The sequence below is a fragment of the Sceloporus occidentalis genome, unplaced genomic scaffold (assembly GCF_023333645.1).
Source record: "Sceloporus occidentalis isolate IW3139 unplaced genomic scaffold, rSceOcc1.0.p SCAF_4, whole genome shotgun sequence".
NCBI classification, from domain to species: Eukaryota; Metazoa; Chordata; class Lepidosauria; order Squamata; family Phrynosomatidae; genus Sceloporus; species Sceloporus occidentalis.
The window spans coordinates 146313163-146333418 of record NW_028316984.1 but is presented as its reverse complement, the minus strand read 5'-3'; the positions used below and the strand labels follow the sequence as shown (position 1 = coordinate 146333418).

General features: G+C 40.8%; 1 protein-coding gene across 2 annotated transcripts; it reads right to left on the bottom strand.

The window, feature by feature from the left end:
- Nucleotides 1–4830: 4830 nt before the first annotated feature.
- On the bottom strand, nt 4831–20212 carry PPP1R14D (protein phosphatase 1 regulatory inhibitor subunit 14D). Of its 2 annotated transcripts, none has more exons than XM_089523527.1 (4): nt 19784–20212; nt 11608–11702; nt 9168–9200; nt 4831–6555 (listed from the first exon to the last, which is right to left on the bottom strand). In XM_089523527.1, exons 1-4 carry the CDS (start codon nt 20028–20030, stop codon nt 6487–6489), a joined length of 444 nt encoding a protein of 147 aa, XP_089379653.1. In that variant the 5' UTR covers nt 20031–20212; the 3' UTR covers nt 4831–6486. The 2 variants fall into 2 exon arrangements, with proteins under 2 accessions (XP_089379653.1, XP_089379652.1); XM_089523526.1 differs by having other exon boundaries at nt 11608–11709; nt 19788–20212.
- Between the last annotated feature and the right edge of the window lie 44 nt (nt 20213–20256).

Genomic DNA, 20256 nt, shown 5'->3' with positions numbered 1-20256 from the left:
GTTGATAATGGGATATTCAAAGCTTGGATGTGTTGCTTCTTTTTATGTACAGCTCCCAGAATCCACCAGCTAGCTTAGCACTGGTATTGTTGGCTGAAGGATTTCTAGGAGCTGTATGTCCGCAAACAATACATTTTCCCAAGCTCTGGGTATATTTCCTGTAGCTCACAATGTCTACTTCAACTTCATTTTGACACATTGTTTGCTCATTTTTTTCATGTGTGTGTTCAACCAACTTGTAAAATCAGTACTACACAGACAACATGTTTTGGAGAGAGTTGGTTAGAAAATGGATAAACATTTCAAAAACAATTCTGTGTACTTATTCCAGTTTATAGGAATAATTGTGTTACAGGGCAGTTGATGCCCTCTAAATGTGCTGGACACATCCTCTTTGTCAACCCGGTCTTGTGTGTGTGGGGACCACAAAGTTGAGCAAACCCTCCCATGGTGCATTTATTTACTTATTTACTTAAAGTGATGAACAACCAGAATTTAATAGTTCAGTTAATAAGCAAAATATTTCAGCTTTTGTCTTTCTTGGTTGTAGTTTCAGCAGTTGTTACCTTAAGCAACAGAAGAAAGTAGAACCTGAACCATTTTCCTTATTAATTGAACAATTGTGATTAACTGCAATCTTCTGGGATCCAGAACAAACTTGTGAGAAGTGCTGTTTGTTTGCTCTTAAATTGCCTATTTACTTACTGTATTTATATAGCCACTTTTGTCTTCACTGCATTGAAGTTCTGTTTTTCTGTGAAGTATTAGTGCTACTTGTTCAAGAGATAAGTCATTGAAGCCCCTGCTTTCATGACTTACTCCTCCACCTCCATGTCAGACCTAGTTCCCCATCTGTAAACTGAGAATAAGAATCACTGACTGCACAGAGTCGTTAAAAGGGCAAGCAAAGAAGTGGAGAGTGTTTGGCAGATTCAAACTCTAAATTTCAGCATTACAACTAACCGGTTAGTGGTATTTAGGGGAGAGTAATGGCAGAGAGGCACATTGTATACCGAGAGGAAGACAGGATGAATGTTTGGAAATCTACCCACAGATGTTGTATGCATGCAGCATTTTCCTCAAAAAATAGATAAGATTTTCCTTTGATGTCGAAATAATAGTGTGGATAACCTGGATTTCTACTCCTGAGATTGAATACAACTCCAGGAGTATTCAAAGTGAGCCAAACTTCTGTTCACATGTATAAATAGCTGCTAGGAGAGGTACATAAAACATGCCTAACTAACACAACTTCACATTTGTGTCTGCCTTGTTTTCAAAAAAAGTACAGAGTAAGCACATTCTTCCCAGTCATGATCCAGTGGCACATAGGCAACATATATTGACCAGTGGGAACAGGAGCAAATGTGTGTTGTGTGCCTTCAAGTTGTTTCTGACTTACAGCTATTTTAAGGGAAACTGATCATAGGGTTTCCTTGGCATGCTTCTTAAGAGGGGGTTTGCCATTACCTTCCTGTGAGACTGAGAGACAGTGACTTGTCCAAGGTCACCCAGTGGGTTTTCATGTCTGAGTAGGGATCTGAACCCTGAGTCATAGTCCAATCCTCAAATCACTACACCATTCTGGCTCTCAATGCTTTCCATCATTTGCTAAACTTTTTATTTTATTTTTTGCTTTAGAGGTGGTCATTGTTCCTTGTGTGGTTGGGGACCTTTTCCGGTATGGGCACTGACACATGTGACATGTTTTTCTTGTTTTGTATGCCTTCAAGCTTATGGTGACTCTAAGGCAAATCTATCACGAGGTTTAGAAAATGTGATTTGCCCAAGATCACCCAATGGGTTTCCATGACTCAGTGAGAATTCAAACCCAGATCTCCAGAGTGCCTCCAGAATCATAGCTCAATGCTCAAACCACTATACATCATGTTGGCTCTTGTGTTTTTCCCACTTCTTTTTCTTTCAGTCTCTCTAAATGACATTCATATCCACTAGCTAAAGTATAATTTTGTGGCACCTTAAAGACTAACAAAACATAAAGGCTCTTTTTGTCTGATCACGCAAGGAGGTAGTCACACAGTGGCCTTACTCTTCAACAAAGGAAATTGAAACCTCTTTATTTTATCCCAGATTGCCTAATAGCTTTTCACAGCCCCAGGCTGGTGTTAATATCAGTGGTAGGAAGTTGCTGGTCTTTCACATCAGATAGCTTAAGAAGCACTGCTCTTGCTATTTTGGACTTCAGTTCCTATATTCTCTCACTGCTGCCAATGTTAGCTGGAGTTAATGGGAATTGTAGTCCAGAAGGGACTAACATGAAGTTGTCTCCATTCCCATTGTACTGAACAGGGCAGACCAAGAGAAAGGGGTAAGTTATTTACAGAACACAATCCTTTGGTGAGTGATATTTGAAAGAACATGCCTGTGGCATAGAAATGGTACACGTTATGCGGCTCTTGTGACAGGTAGTGAAACAGGACATACATAATGATGGCAATGAAACACCAATTCAGTTTTGAGTGTTAATTCCCAATGTATCCTGAGTAATCATATGTCTAGGAAAAGGAGAATGAAACATCAGTTGTTAGAAAACTGTTATAACTTGGATCACATTTATTGATATGGATAAAGAAATGAAGCATTGGTTTAGGTGAAGCAGAACTTTGAAAAGTTATGTTTTTGACTAAAGCTCCCAGAATCCCCCATCTATTGGCCATGGGGGATTCTGGAAATTGTAGACCAAAAAGTAACATTTTAAACTGCTGTCTGGTAAAGTAATTCTCACTGTTCTGGAAAAAGAAAAGTAACCTGCACACCCAGCCCCTTAGTCATCAATGTCTATTCCTTCTCATAGGAAATGAAGGGGCAGGAAACCCCACCTTGTAATTACCTGAAAGAATGTGTGCAACCAAATGATACTCACACTTCTACAGCAGCTCAGGTTTTTCAGCTTTTTCCCTTCATTTTTTTAAATGTGTTGCATGTTTCTACTCCAAAATACTTTTAATTCTAAGCTCTGGTGTCCCTGATAATGGAGCACATGTGAATACATCAGAATATTTCTCCACGGAGAAGGAGAAAAAAAACCCACACTATTGTATAATAGGGCTCTGTTAAAACCATTCTTCCACGTCCAATCTTCTTTTCCCATCATTTGCTGAAAAACAACTTGTCTATTCCATGTTTTGTGCACTCAATCCATTCTTCTGGAAATACTAATCTAGGTGGGTTTGCATTTTGAATGGTGTACTGTTGCCATCATTAAATGATGAATCACAACATTGTTGTTGTTCCTCTTCTTCTTCCTCTTCTTCTATATCCCCGTCCTTTCCCCTCAAAATAGGGATACTATATGACATGCGTTTTCCTACAGGCCAGTGTGGAAGATTCTGGGGAGAATGAGATCTTGCCTTGAACAAGTGGAGCATAATGTTCTTCCTTGCAGTTCTCTGTCCTCCCTGCCCTGCATGCCCCACCGCCTGTCAAGCCTTGAGAGGGACCCTGCTACTGCTTACCTGTTAGGAAGGGAGGGCTGAAGAAGCAACTGGTTTCAGCTGGTGGGGGGAGAAATGATGCTGTGCTCACAGACGGAATGCACTCTCCTTTTCCTTTCATTCCAGCCCAGAGCAGCCACATATTCGTATTATCTTAATTCGTTTCTCCTTTCCCTCTTTAGCATTTAGCATTAGCATTTACATTTCTATGCCACTTCATAGTGAACTCAGCACTCTCTAAGCAGTTTACAGTCTGTATGCCAATTGCCCCCAACAAGGTGGTACTCATTTTTCCAACCTATGAAAGGATGGAAGGCTGAGTCAACCGTGGAGCCCAGGGATCGAACTCACAACCTTGTGGCTGCAGTACCAGCATTCAACCACTGCATCACCAGGGCTCTTTCCACTGATACGCAGCTATAGCAGCAATGTTATGGCTTCTCCTGGGATGCCAAGATGGGAAAGCTTTCGATGGAGCAAAGGAATAACAGTAACTTGCTGCACCTTGTCCAAAAAGACATACACCTACACTTACACATATGTTTGCCATTAACAGGATGCTGCCCAATAAGTGGTTTGAAAAACTAGCGAAAATGATTCCAGTTACTGGAGAGTTGTGGAAGCCTAGGGAACTCCAACTGTCCTGATTTGGCAGGGAGGGTCCCAAATAATAGCAAGCAATAGCATTAATCTTGATCACATGCTGGCATCATTTGACCACACGTATTCCTGGCTTTCATCTGTTAAATATTGGTGGCTATGCTGTCTGTTTCTTTTTTCATAAACAGGACCAGGACATGGGAAGGAGGGAGGTGCAAATAGCATAACAGTTATCAAGAAAATTTAATCTGCACTTGTTACTTGTTTCTAGGCTCAGTGTTTTTATCCCTAAAACATTATGTCCTACTATCTTCAGAAACACTTTCTGGCATATATATTTTCAATGTCCATTGAGATCATCTGAAGTGGTCTTGAAAGTGTTCCCACCATCTGAAGTACAGCGGGTGGCTAAAATCAATAGAATGTTCTCAGTAATTAGAGGATAGCACTTGGCATCTTCCCTTATTGGCTTTCAGGTGAGTCTGAAGGTATTTATAAACATTAAAAAACTTTTGATATGATCAGGCTATTAGTTGGTCTGGAGAGGTAACAAACAATGGCAGCTTAGAATATTCTTGCAGTGTATCTGGTGAAGGAGCATAGATCTTCCAAAAGACATACCTTTGTAATTCATCTAACTAATTTCACAGGACCATGGTGAAGTAAGAATGAAGTGTTCCTCCTTCAGTCATCATCACAGCTGCTGTATTTATTCACACAGCTCAACATTAAGTATTAATTCTAATAAAGTAAACAGTCATGGCAGGAGAAACATTGTTAATACCTTGTTTGCCCATCTTTTACAAACAAGGTATGTTGCATATATAAGAAATGGCTCATTTACTGTTATCTTTATCCAGAGGCAGTCATTAGGGATGTGCAAGATAAGCAGATAAGATAAGCAGAGAGGCAGAATTAGACAGCAGCAGCAGAAAAAGTTAAAGCATAAAACTAAAAACAAACTATTTTGTTCCTATTCGTCAACGAGAATACAAACCTTGGGTGATTTCTGAAGGTACTCAGAATCTTGTCATGAACTATTTACAAAGGTAACTGGAAAGGTTAATAACAGTAAACAACACACATCAACACCCACACACAAAGCAACATAAAGGCCTAACTAGATACAAAGATGGCACACCCTATGTATTTATTTGCAGGCTATGCCTTATCTGTTTAAAGCAAATCTTAGATTTTTCCCACTTGTACCCTCCAGGTGTTTTATACTTCAGCTTCCATGATTCCTGGCCATTGACCATATTACCTGGGACTGATGTCACCAGGATGGGGATGGATGATTTAAAGTAAAAAGGCAAGTGAGGAAGAAACGCTGAGCCCTTTGTCAAATTTTGCAGTCTTCCTAGCTGACTTTCCTTGGCTGTTTTTCAAGAAGGATTTACTTCTTGCCTCTTTAGTCTTCTTGGGAAATGGACTGTGTAGGTAATTTGTGGTCCCCAACTCCTTTTTGAGTCTCGTAAAGCTACCAGGACACCTCCAGAGACGATTAAAAAGTGGCTTTCCCCCCTTCAAACGCCCCCAAACACTGACAAACCACTCACAAATGTAGTGGTTGTCCTTTTCTTATATTTCGCAAATCTCTCCCACCATGTGACTGAAACTGGATGCAATGATTCCAGGTAAATCCCGTTGGCCTTTCATATCCACGAATTAAACCATCCATGGGATGAAAATATTCCAAAAACCTATAAATTTCAAATCTTGCTTTTTATGTAAGGGACACCATTTCACTATGCCATTATACTGAATGGGATTTGAGCATCCATTGATTTTGGTATCCCCAGGGGTCCTGGAACCAAACCTGAGTGGATTTCAAGGGTCCACTGTACAGACATGCAGGCCCAGGAGTTGCATGGGGGTAAAAAACGGGCACAATTGCCCACTCTTGCTTTAGACAGACAGGTCCTAGCACTACCAATCAAGAGATATTGCCTTATCTCCCTCACAGATTTTCTGTGGAAAGAACAAAAGTAGGAGAAATAGTGGGAGAATACAGAAAGGTTACAAATGGAAGCCAGCTCAATAAAGTTCTGGAAATGTTAGGATTCAGACAAATGCATTGTCTGAAAGCACCTTGAGATTCTTGACAGAAGTGGGGATTTAGTCCAACCATTGGTCTATTTTTCACAATTTAGCTGGCCTGCAGTAGCTCTGCATAACTTCAGGGAAAGATATTTCCTGCTCCATGATTATCAATTGAAAATGTCCAGGTGGAACTGAATCTGGGACACTGGACAAGCAAAGCATCTGATCCATCTGTGAGCTACATCCTCTTCCACACGCATGCATCATTGCCAGTAGGCAGAAATCCAAAGGTGAAGGATGAGGGTGGTTGTCTCTGCTGGATTTCCATTTCCATGGAGAGTTACCTTCTGCAGGATAATGGATTTAGTGGAATTATTGCTGTTTTGAATCATTTCTTCTGAGGATTGGTCACCTTCCTGAGACCTCTCAGTCGACTGAGCAGTTCTGTGACAAATTCCTGGATCAAAACCAGTAAAAAACAACTTTTTAGTGAAGCAATTTAACATGCAAGCTGTGCATTTTTATTCACTTAGGCACCTCCCCCAACAAGAAAACTTTGGGCATTATTCCCTAACAGAGAGAAGGTCTCTAAACTAAGTAGCACAAAAAAAAACTAACAAAGAAGGTCTGGCACTAATGATTTCACATGTAACATTTAGCAAATGATACAAATATTTGCTAAACCTATAAATAGGTAATACAGACAGAATAGGTATAGTTAACCTCAGGCAGGCTTGAAAAAAAATCTCTTTAAAGTTCTCTTCCATACAGGTGACACAGTCTCTAATTAAGAAAGTAAGTCACTTCAGTTTGTAAATCTTTCTGAAAGCTGCTTCATAAACCATTAAATAGAAACAAATGGGCAAGTCATCTCCTTGAAAACCAAGCCTTTGAAACAGTAATCACTTAAATTCATTCTGGAAGGAGTTGAAAACATATTTCTGTCATGAAGGGAGAAGGCAAGAACTTGCATGTTTGAAGTCAAAGGCTTTCATGGCCAGCATCCATGTTTTTTGGTGGTTTTTTTCGGGCTATGTGGCCATGTTCTAGAAATTTTTCTTCCTGACGTTTCGCCAGCATCTGTGGCTGGCATCTTCAGAGAATGCTTTGCCTGGAAAAAGTTGGGTGTATATATACTGTGTGAGCCTGGGAATGCAGGAGTGATTTGCATGTGTATTGTTCTGTTGCTGATGGCAGGCCTCAGGCTGGGAGGCTAATGCAAAAGAGAATTAGTGTCTGCTAATTGGTGATCAATTATCTGCTGGGAAAGCCCCTGACTCTGAATGGTTTCCCATTTGCATTTGCTGAGTCCTTATTTTGCTATTCCTCAGGACTGGTAGCCAAATTTTGTCACTTGACCAGAGAGTGAAAAAGTTACTGTTTGGGACTATAATTCCCAGTACCCCCAGCAGTGTAGATGTTGGCCATGCTGACTGGATCATTATGGGAGCTGTCATATCCCAAAGTAACTTTTTAGAGTTCTGCCTCTGATACCTAGTTTTTATATGGATATATATGTATATATACAGTATTTAAAATATTATTCATCTTTCTAACAAAGAGATTAGAGCAGAAATTGTACATAGGGTTTTTCAACCAGCTTGCGATAATACTCAGGTAAAACCTGCTCTCTTGCTAGATCAGATGAAGGACTTTGTGTACTAGAACTTGGAAAACTTCTAGAGCATACAGCTACAGGTGGGTTTATATACATACAAGACTGTCATATCTTTATTATTCACTGGTAAATCATTCACCAGCCTATTTGTTGCTGCATGTCTTTTACGAGGTTTGGTCAGGTAACCATGGTAATAAATGTTAACGAGACAAAGGAGATCAGTTGTCATGTGAATGACTGTAGGGGGTAAAACACATTTCATAATTGTGGGAAAAGGCAATTTTGCCTGTTTCAGCTGTAGTAAGTCATAGGAAGGTATCATTGGTCCATCCAGCCCAGTATTATCAACTCTGATTGGCAGCAAGACGTCTCCAGTGTTTTAGGCAACTTTGTTTTTATTAGCTCTACCTAAAGATCTTTGGTGTTCCCTTGCGGTCCAGTCCTTACTAGACCAGACCCTGCTTAGCTTTCAAAATCAGACAGGATTAGGTATATTGAATGTGGTTTGGTTAGGAATGGTGTTCTGTAAATAACTGGTGTGGGATTGGATGTACATCCTCCAAATATAACTACACTTTGAAATACTGTGTGTTCCTGCATGGCGGGGGTTTAGACTAGATGGCCTTTGTGGTCTCTTCCAACTCTATGATTCTATGATACTGCCTATGATTTGATTTCTGTGATTCTAAGTTTGCATAGTTTTTGGAGAGAAAATAACAAAATAACTAAGAACACACATAAACCACTCCAATTTCTTATGATGTCAAGCAGCTTTCCATAAGGGGAAGGGTTGCTGATGGAGAAGAAAAAATTGGTGATAGGGAGTAATTACTACATGGAGTAATATGTGTGAAAAGGAGAGAGGGAATAATGATGACGAACTGGATAGTCTGCAGTCTACTTACTCAGCAGTAAGGCCCACTGAACTCAGTGGGAAGTCCTTCTGAATACACAAGTACAGAATTCAGAGCTTGTAAAAAGTTCCTTTTTTGGATCCAACTCCCAAATTTCCCAGTGACCATGGTGAAAGGGGATTCTGGATATCACAGTCCAAAAATAAACTTTTACAAGCTCTGATAGAGGTGCACTGATATTTACTCCTCCACATTAAAAAAATGATATATTTAATAAGGTGAACTTCTATTTTGGTCATTAAGATTCATTACAATTCTCCTATGTAGCTTCCGGTTGTTTGCAGACAGTGAGTAACTCATCTGATTATTGAAATCCTTTTGGGTTATCCAATTATTGGTGAGTACAACAAGGATTTGGGAAAAAGAATGTATACCACCAGATGCTTAAAAATGATGGAAAGTGGAAACATAAGGAACACAGTGTAAGGCAAAGTTCAAAATCTATAGCAGAGAGGAAGCCATTCATTTATATACTGGGGCATCTTTAACAGTGTTGAGCAGCATGCTGTTCATAGTCATTCAACAAATTCTGCTCACCTCTGTTGGTCTGGAGCACTCATGAAGAATTTCCTAAAAGAGAAAAGATAATACTTAACTATATAGTTATAATGCAACATTTCCCCCTTTTTAAAAAAACCATACAGTTGGCCCTTCATATCCACAGATTTTTTATCCATGGATTCAACCAGTCATAACATGAAAATATTTTTTAAAATATATAAATTCCAAAGAACAAACCTTGATTTTTGTAAGAGAAACCAAAATATTGAGCAGGCAGTATCAAATGTTGAATATTATTATTAACATTGGTCTTGGACAGATGGGTGGTGAAACGCCGTCCCTCTTTACTAAGCAGCGTTGCAACCAAGAGCAGCTCCTTTTTTGCGCCATCATAAGGGCTGAATCGCAGCCCTATGACGACTCTTCCACCCACAGGCTAAAATGAGTGCCCAGCTTGTTGGGGGCAATTAGCTTACACATTGAAAACCGCTTAAAGACTGCTTAGTTCATCTGAAGTGATATAGAAATGTAGATGCTATTGTTATTGCTACACAAGAGTGTGACTGAAGGCTGTAAGATCCAGCTCCTGTCATATTGCTAGGGTGAAGGGGAGGTGCAAAGGTGTACAAAAATGGCCACTACTCCACTGATATGGAAGACACCAGTTGGCACTGCATAAACATAAAGTAACATGTCTAAGTTCTACACACGTGCCTATAAACATATCCCACTGATCAAGATACAGAGAACTTTTAAAATGCTGCTGTGTCATTATGTGTCTTCAAGTTGATGCCAACCGATGGCAACCCTATCCTAGGCTTTTATTGGCAGGATTTATTTAGGGGAGGTTTGATATTGCCTTCTTCTAAGGCTGAGTGAATATGATTGCTTATGGTCACTAAGTAGGTCACCATAGCAAAATGGGAATTTGAACTCTGGTCTCCCAGAGTCCAAGTCCAACATTCAAACTGCTGCACTACTACAGAATGCAATGGTTTGACAGTTGGACTAGGATTCAGAGTGATGAGGGTTCAAATGCTCATCTAAGCACACAAATTCACTGGGTGACCTTGAGCAAGTCTCACTCTCTCAGACTTAGAGAAGGACAGCAATGGAGAACCTCTCCTGAGTAAATCTTGTCAAGAAAACCCCAGAATACAGTTGCCCAAAACCTATGGAATCCTAGGAATTGCAGTTTAGAGAAACACTAGAATGCTATGGTTGAAGATTTCCCCTTCCTAAACTGCAGTTGCCAGAATTCCATAGGATGTTGTCAAGACAACTGAACTGGAATCATAGCACTATAACTGTGTGGTATAAAGGAGCCCCAAGGTTAGACAGCTTCTGGCCCAGAGCTAAAGGTAGCCTCACCCTTCCCCTGGCATCTTTCTGGTAGATGGAGGCTGGGAGGAGAGAGAATGAAAAAGACGGCCTTTCCCATCACCATTATGCAGCATCTGACAGATTACCCAGAAGGAATTTTGCCCTCAACAGAAAAGAATTTACCCTTCTCTGGACAGGGCTCATCCTACCATTAGCAGAGCTTCAAAACATTATTACTTTTAGACTACGACTCCCAGACTGCTGAAGCCAGAATGGCCACTGGCTATGGAGGTTGGGGGATTTTGGAAGTTGCGATCCAAAATAGTAACTTCCCCAAGCTCTGGACATTAGGCTGACAAGAGGCAGTTGCCTTAGGTACCAAATGTTTGAGGGCAAGTAGTGGCAATGCCCCCCAACTCATTCTTCTTGCCCCCCAAACATTCCTGTATTTAGGAAAGCTCATAAATAGGTCTTTTCTTTTCAGATGTCATTGAGGATGCTATCCCACTCCCAGTGTCAAAGTAAGATCCAGTTGCCAGTCTGGTTGGCTTCTGTATATGGAACGCAGGCAACTGGGCACCATCTTGCCCTTTGCCTCAGACCGACAAATGCCTAGGGCAAGTCCTGCCTCCATGCTCATAACTCTTTGCCTCTTCAAAACACTGTATGTCCCATTCACAATGCAGCGCTAGATACTTTAATTGTGAATTAAATTGTGAAAATGGTGAGCCCATTTTCAAACACAGCACCTACAATAGGACAGATGGATTCCCTCTCCCATAGCATTTGGACAAGCTGGTCGGCCTTCTGTATCCATGGATTTCTCATCCATGGATCCAACCATCCTTGACTTGAAAATATTAAAAATATATAAATTCTAAAAAGCACACCTTGATTTTGCCATTTTATATAAAGCATACCATTTTATATACATTGTATTTAATGAGACTTGAGCATCCATTGATTTTGGTATCCATGGAGGGTCCTGGAACTAACCCCAAAGATACCAAGGACCCACTGTATTATGAACCCCATCAAAATGGCTCATGGGGGTTGGCTACAGTTGTCTTGCTGACTTGCATGATCTGGAAAGGTACACTTTACTACCTTCCACAAATAAATCTTAATAGCTCTCAGATGTTCTCCATCCAACCTGTAGTTTTGATTCCTGCTCCTCATTAGAGATGTCAAGAAGATCTTCAATGTCAATCTCTGGCTCAGGAGCTGCTGTTGCTTCCATCTCCTCCTCTTCCTTCTGCAACTATAGCAGAATAATCAGTGTTCAAATGAAAAAATCCCCTTATTTTCAGTGCAGATCAGTGTTGGATAGCAACTGTCACCCCTCCAGATGTTGTTGGACTTTGGGCCCCATTCTCCCTAAGGCTGGGGCTCCCACATTGCAGAGCCTGCCCCCCATTTCTCCAGCCCTCAGGGCAAAGAGTAGGAATATTCAGGTGAGAACATCATCTTGGAAAGTATGAGAAGGGCCCCAAACAGACAGGACAAAATAAAATTGCTCTGGTTCACTTTGGAAGTATGCTGTTTAAATGACACATGCATCTTAAGAGGCCAGAAGCTGTGCCAAAGGTGCACTCCAGTCCTTAGGGTTTGACTGGTTTCTGGCCTCTTAGGACGCTTACATCATTTAAACAACATACCTCCAAAGCATTTTTATTTTGATTTGTCTGTTCGGGCCCTCTGTTTCTTATTTGTTAGATTTAGTGTTTTTTAGAAAGGAGGAGGAGGTAAGAGGAAGAAGAGGAGGATGAAGAAGAGGAGGAGGAGGAGGATAAGGAAGAGGATGAGGAGGAGGAGGAGGAGGAGGTGGGTGCCTAAGAAACATGCATTTATATTAACATTTTTAAAAAATCATCAAATTTTTTCGCATGTCCTCCATTTAAAAAAGTGTCCTACATTTGAAAATGTTGTCCTACATTTGTCCCGGTTTGGAGGTCCTGACTTATGGCAACCCTACCCCTGAACTTTCAGTGAACTATCCAAACTACCTAAACTGCAGAACCTATGGGGGGAGAATAGCTGCTTTAACAAATAGCCATGTTTTTATGTGGAACTTAAATGAAACCAGCGTCAGCACCAATCAGGCCCTACAGGGGAGGGCATTCCACATTTGGGAGTGCTACAACTAAGAAGGTCCTCTCCCACATCCATACTGGTGGGACAGAGAGGAGCCCCCCTCTAAGCTAACCTCAGTCCTCAAGCAGTCACATATTGTAGGACTGCATCCCTCTTTTTTGAATATAATGATTAGATATGATAAGTCATTGCAATCCAATATCTTGTTGATGTACTTCTCTCTGTCCCACCACATTAAAAAGTATTTTAAGTGGGAACAAGGAAGAAGGCCTTCTTGGTGGTTGCTCCCAGCTCTGGAACTAATTCTCTCCTTACTATCCATTCATAGACAGATGAAGACCTTTTTGTTTCAGCAGGGGGGGGAGCTGTGTTGTTTGTGTTTGTTGTTCTTTTTATTTGTTTCTGCTTATAACTGCTTTTAAATTTATTGATAGTTTAGTTATACAGTCATCCCTCCATTTTTGCAGGGGACCTATTCCGGACTCCTCGCGAAAATGGTAATTCGTAAATATTCAAGCCTTATTGGCTTGAATGGCCATGTGCTCCTGCATGCAGCTTTGTTCATGCGCCATGGGCGGGTGCGCTATTTTAACCCTCCCCGCTTGCCGGTCCATGAAGGACCGAGACTATGGACTTGAAGTCTGTGAAAATTGAGGTATGAGTGTACTTTTAACTTTTGCATGATGTCAGGGTTTTTTTTTAAAAGCTATTATCTGCTTCAAATTTTGTAAATCTTCTTGAGTTCCAGGTTGGAAAAAGTCACAATATAAATCAATATAAACATAGTCATAGTCTGAAGAGCCACAAATTCTCCTGAATTCCAATCAATTGCTTTTCTTTGCCTTTGCTGCAGCCACAACAATTAGTCCCATGCCTCCACTTAAAATTATATCCTCTTCCCATGTCATGTTAAGCACAATGGACAAGACAGGAGAGCCTATTTCTATTTGTTATCTGAGCCTTTTCTCTCAAATGTTCATTTGTGAGATTTTAAGACTATACGAAGAGAGGTAAACATTGGCATATCATCCAACACTGTTCAACTAAAAAGTAAAGAAACATGTGGCCAAGCAACATCAGAGTATTTTAAAGATTATTATTATTACTAAAAGTTATTAATGCAGAATAATAGAAAAGCTAGGAGAGCCTGCAGCAGTTTCCTTTTGTCTGAGCCTACTGGGAAGGACAAGATTCTGCCCCTTCTCCTCTCTTCCCTCTAGAACTAACTGAATGGAAATTTCTTTTGCACTTTGAACTCAGTTTGCAGGAAATGAAGAAAGCTGAGGAGAAAGAGGGAAATTAGAGGAAGAGAGAAACTGGGACATTTTAAAGCAGCTGAAAAAATGGGATAGCAGAGCATTAACTGGGATTGTCTGTGCCAATTTGGGACAGTTGGAGTCTATCGACAGGAGAGCACAAGTTTCTATTTGTTATCTTAGGTCTCCCGCCGCCCTGCTTTGTTCTGCGAGGGAGTCGCAGCGGACAAACGGAATAAAAAGAACCTGCAAAAAGCGGGTTCTTCTTGTGGCACCTTTGTGACGCCGCAAGGCGCCAATGGTGCACTTGCGGCATCACAAAGGCACCGGGACGTGTGGATGCTATGTGTCCGTCACGTCAAAATGGCAGCACCCGTATGTACAGGGCACCGCCATTTTGACGCCCTCATCATGTGCAAGGGGCAAGTCGCGTCTGGAAGCGCCACCCTTCACACGTAACGACAGCGCCCCGTAGGGCCCGTCTGTGCAGTGCCTTAGTTAATAATAGATCCATTTTAATGTGGTTTTGGGAAAAGCAGGTAATATTGAAGCAAAGCAAACAATGAACAAAATAATTGTGTAAAAAACACAAGTTGTGGAATTTAGATGAAAGGGCAAAACAGTTCCCTTGCAGCCACAGGGCTGATTGTTAGGCCTCTAAGTGACTAATTGTGAGGGACAACCTACAACCAACTTAACTTTTAATCAGCTCTCACACATTCCTTTATCATTTTTCTAAATCTCTTTTACTCATGCTTCACCATTTCCTTTTAGAACAAGGAAAAACAGCAATGGAAATAGCAGGAAGTCCTTTCACCGTGAAGAACACTTGAAGGGCACAATTTATATGCACACCTCCGCAGACTGACATTCATTAGAGATCCCTTTGTATTATCCATGCAGCTGCTGCTTGGTGTCACTTTATATAGACCCTGTTGTCATAATTACAGACGCAGGAAAGAGGAAAATATCCCATGGATTTTCAGGTGCCCCATTCAAACTCACCTCACTGAAGAAAGAGTTCCTGGATTCTGTAATGGACAAGGACAGAACTAAGAAAAGCTTTTGGATTATGACTCTTAGGAATTCCCATCGCTATGGGAATTATAGTCCAAAAATAACTTTTCCAAAATCATGGTGTAGCCAATCTTGCTATATAGGAAAGGAAACTGTGTCTGAGGCTAAAGCAGAAGTAGGCAATTTAGGTAGGTTTGGGAGTCCATTTTCTGCCCCTGGGATTATTGTTGCCTCGTTCACTTTCTGAAAAATGAAAGTGTCTGCAAGACTGGTGAGGAATTTATTGGACTTTATGTTCTTAGCAGAATGTACACGGCATTCTGGATTTTCTTCCTGTGTAAAGACTGCTTAATTTTATCTTAAATGTGTAAGTATGTTCGTGTATAAAGCCAGCAGGGAACAATGGTTTGAGTGTTGGATGATTCTGGAGTCAAGGGTTTGAATCCCCGCTCTGTCATGGAAGCCCACTGGGTGACTTTGGGCAAATCATACACTCTTAGCCCTCAGAAAACCCTGTGATAGGATCACCATACACTGGAAATGACATGAAGGCATACAGCAATAGTGTGTGTGTGTGTGTGTGTGTGCAAGTTGCCTGTCAATTCATGGTGACCTCATTAATTTAATAGGGTTTTCCTAGGCACGAAATATAGCCTACGACACCTGGTATTCATTGGTGGTCTCCCATCCAATTAGTAACCAGGGTTGACCATACTTAGCTTCCTAGATCAGATGGGTTCTGATGCCTTTAGGGCAATGGTTCCCAAACATTGGTCCTCCAGGTGTTTTGGACTTCATTCCCCAGACCTCCTAGCCACCTTGGTCCACACTCAGGAATTCTGGGAGATGAAGACCAAAACATCTGGAGTACCAAAGTTTGGGAATCACTGCTTTAGGGTATTTAGGCTGGTGTGTGTGTGTGTGTGTGTGTGTGTATTCATTCTTTATATTTGCTCCAAAGGATGTAAGGTGGGGTCTCCTCTTGCCCACACAATCTAGTTCACAATAACCACTGGAGTAAGTTCATTTGAGGCAGAGTGCCTGGTAGCCCAAGGTCACTTAGAGTGAGCTAAAAAGATGAGTGGGAGGTTTAAGCCTGTATCTCCTAAATTGTAGTCAAGCACTCCAACCACTACATACATTGTCTTTGTTTCATCTCCTCCATCTCTCTGTTTTTATCAGTAACTTTTTCCTTCTCATAAGGGATGAGATTCTAGCTCATGACCAATTTTGTTTAAATTAAATTGTAGCCAGATTGTTAGCTGGTCTCAATCAGGTATAAGCACAAGAAGGACAGAATATGAATTTTGTGTGTCTAGCTTATTTTGCTGTCCTCAAAGTAGCCAGATGTCCTGTTTCCTTATGTTACTCTGTTAAAAGACAGAGAGATCCAGTGCCAGTGTAGAATTGTATCCAGCTGCCCATTTGAGCTGTCTTACATATGCAAGACATACAAGGCAGGATTCTATTGCAGCAAACTACATGTACAATGAATTGTAGTGTGAGTTGTTTCATTGCAATGAGGTATACAGGATCTTGTCTGGTGAGTGCAAGTCACTGTTTCTAATCAGGGATTGCCATGGGCATAGTGGCAAACACCAGAAATCACATTACTGTACTGGCAGGGCTTTCTGCTTTGATCCCATTTAGATGAGAGCCAGCATGGTGTAGTGGTTTGAGCATCTGACTATGACTTTGGAAACCAGGGTTCAACTTTCTGTTAAGATATGGGTGACCTTTGGCAAGTCACACTCTCTCAGCCTCAGGGGAAAGAAAAGGTAAATCTCTGAAGAAATGCTGCCAAGAAAACCACATGATAGGGAGCCTTAGAGTTGCCCTAAGTCTGAAATGACTTGATGCTATATAACATCTTAGCCTCCCATGCCTTATAATATGATAAAATATGTTATCAAGGGAAACATTTGAAAATCATTACAGAGTTTTCACCCCCACTATCTCCTGGCTGTTTTCTATTTTCCACCTTAAAAGTTCTTAATGGTGTCATAGAACTGGGGTCAGATCTAACAGTTCACCAAGCCAGACAGAGCTTACTGACTTCTATGCATTTGTTGTCTTCCTGGGTCTGTTGATAACAGGTGTGCAGCCGATCCATTGAGAGTTCCTGCATGGCAGGGGATGGACTGGATGGCCCTTGTGATCTGTTCCAACTCTACGATTCTATGATATCCTGCATCTCCAGAACTGAATTAAATATCTTGTATTAAATGAGATCTAATGTTTACTGAAGCAAATCAAAGAACAAAATACAAAGGCAGGTTTACAGTTGAACATTAAAAGAAGAAAATAATGACCACAGATGATTTACATAACTTTAAAGCAGACAATGAAGACCTTTACATAGTTCAAGATTTTCCATATCTTGGCTCAGCCATTAATCACAATGGAGACTGCAGTCAAGAAATCAGAAGAAGACTAGGGCTTGGAAGGGCAGCTATGAAAGAACTAGACAAGATCCTAAGTGTCAGGATATATAATTGAATACTAAAGTAAGAATTGTGCATGTCATCTGATTTCTCATCTCTATGTATAGTTGCGAAAGCTGGACAGTGAAGAAAACTGACAGGAAAAAAATCAACTCATTTGAAATGTGGTGCTGAAGAAGAGTTCTGAGGATATCGTAAACGGCTAAAAAGATAAATAAATGGGTCCAAGACCAAATCAAAGCTGAACTCTCCATAGAGGCCAAGATGACTGAATTGAGACTGTGGACATATCATGACAGGAAACAAGCAAAGTGATTAACAAGAAAAGACAATAATGCTTGGGAAGGTAGAAGGTAGAAAGCAGTAGGAAAAGAGGAAGAATGCATTCCAGATGGATAGATTCAATTAAGGCAGCTATGGCCCTGAATTTGCAAGACCTGAGTAGGTCTCTCATTCATGGAATTGCCATAAGTCAAAGTTGATTTGCCATCAGTACAGAACAATAAATTGAATAGGAAGTGAATTAGGTGATCCCTAAGTTCGCTACAAAGGCTGAAATTCTACAGCAGGTTGAGTCTCCCTTATTCAAATGCTTGGGACCAGAAGTGTTTTGGATTTCTTCAGACTTGGAAGATTTGCATATACATAACAAGTTATCCTGGTGATGAGACCCATGTCTAAACATCAAATTCATTTATGTGTCATATACACCTTATACACATAACCTGAAGGTGGTTTTATACATATTTTTTAAAAAATGTTCATGAAAGTTTGTGTACACTGGACCATCAGACAGCAAAGATGTCACTATCGCAAGACTAAGGAAGTTAATAGTGATACTGTTGTTGGTGTTGTGTGCCTGCAAACCAACTTATAGTGACCCTACAGTAAACTTAGCATGAGATTTTCTTGGCAAAAATTGTTCAGAAAGGTTTGTCTTGTCCTCCTCTGAGGCTGAGAGAGTGTGACTTGCCCAAGATCACCCAATGGGTTTCCATGGCTGAGGGGGGATTCAAACCCTGGTCTTCATAGTTGTAGTCCCAGGTTCAAACCACTAAAACGTACTAGCTCTGGTACTTCCAAGATCTTATTTAGCACATGCTGTCCAACTCTTGAATGGTATAACTCAGCTGTAGAAAGCAAGCATGGATTTAATGTGTCTGGAATGGGACACTCTTAATTCATGTCCAGCGTCAGCTCTTAAATTCATTCTGATTACTGTGGGCAAGTTTCTCTGTAGCAGCTCCCATGATGCAAAAAATGTTCTTGGTAAGTAGACAGGTCACAGATGCCCTAAAATTTAAGGCCTATATAAACAGAAAATGCTATAAGCCCCAGGCTGATAGAACCAGAAGACCAGGTCTGTGTTTTTAATCAAGATTCTGTTTTTACTTTGTGCCACATTATTGTTAGCAACTTGAAAAGCGGTTTCCCCCCAGAAAAGAAATGTACTAATAAATACTAATAAATAGGTATAAGAGCTTAAAAGTAAGAAGTAAGAAGTAGAATAAGAAAGTTGGAATTAGTTCCTTTTGGAGGTAACACAAGTATAATAAAATCAGATTTCAACATTAATTTACCAAGCAAGAGTTCAGTTACTTTTTTGCACAAGTACTGTAACAGTTACTTTCAAATGTTTAAAATGGCAGATCAAAAGAGAGACTGTTTTATGCCATTATCTAATCAATTCCAAGATATAGGGTTTTCCCATAAAAGTAATGGGAAATGAAGGAAAAGCAATGCACGATATAACAAGTTACACAACAAACTACTTTTGTAACATTGCAACAAGCAGTGACAACAAATTACTTTACAGGTAACAATAAAAACAAATCCTTTTTAACAGGAACATCTAAGCTAGAAATTGTGAGTCACTCCAGATATTGCCAGACTGCAAACCCCAGCATTCTCTAGCCAGCATAGCCAATGGTAAGGAATGCTAGGAACTGTAGTCCAACATCTGGATAGTCACACAATTTCCCCTTGACTTAGGAAAAGACACTGACGTTCTCCAGGGATTTCCAAAGATCTCTGGAAGGAAAAGAGGAACACTCACCAATTATTTTCCCTAGGTAATAACATGGCTAGATGCCTGGCAGGAATGCAATGACTTTAAATTACAGGAGGCAGATGTAAATGCAAGATTAAGAAACATTTGTTGAGTGCAAGAACAGTTCCTTAATTAAAGGAGCTACTTAAGATTGTGGCATTTCTTGCTTAGAAATTTCTGAGGCAGAGGTGGACAGGTGCCTCCCAGGAATGCTTTAGATATACAGGATGCCTTGGCTTCAGGGCAGAGAGGATTACCCTTCCTCAGTCTAATCACTCCCAGTAATCAGAAGCACACAACAGCAGTGTGAGGACCAGAGCTGATTGATGGACCATATTTTCTTACCACCAAAGCAGACACTGCTCCATTCCACTCCACATCCTTTTGTCATGCTACAATCACCCAGCACAGATAAAATGATTCAGATCTGTTTGCCAATCCTTCATCCTCCCCTCCCCTTGTAGTTACCCACCTGATACGGATACAGCTTCTGCAGCTGGGTGTCAATCCACTCCTCCAGATCTAGCCACCTCTGAAGATCTTTTCTGTTATACTTGACAGTTAACTTGGCCAACTTTCTGTGTGATGGCTCCTCTTCTGATTTCTCTGGAGCATTAAAGGTGACCCGAGGATGGGCGCCTGACCCTTGGGCTTTGCTCACTAAGCCTCCCGCTTCCTCTGTGGTCTCCGGTAATAAGGTCCTCTCTTCCAACATATTGCTTCCTTCGCACCTTTCCTATTTCTTCAAAAAAGTTGCCATTCCTTTCTCTCTCTTTTTGAAATAGAACGATAACTTTGCTTGTCCCGGAATAAGTCACTTGAAGAAAGGGAGGGAGAGAGAAAGGTAGCAAGAGAAGCAATCAGTCAGCTGTTACAGGAAAAAGCTGCTTGGGTTTCACTGTGGGAGGGAGTCATTGTAATGACGGCTGTTGTTAGAAGAA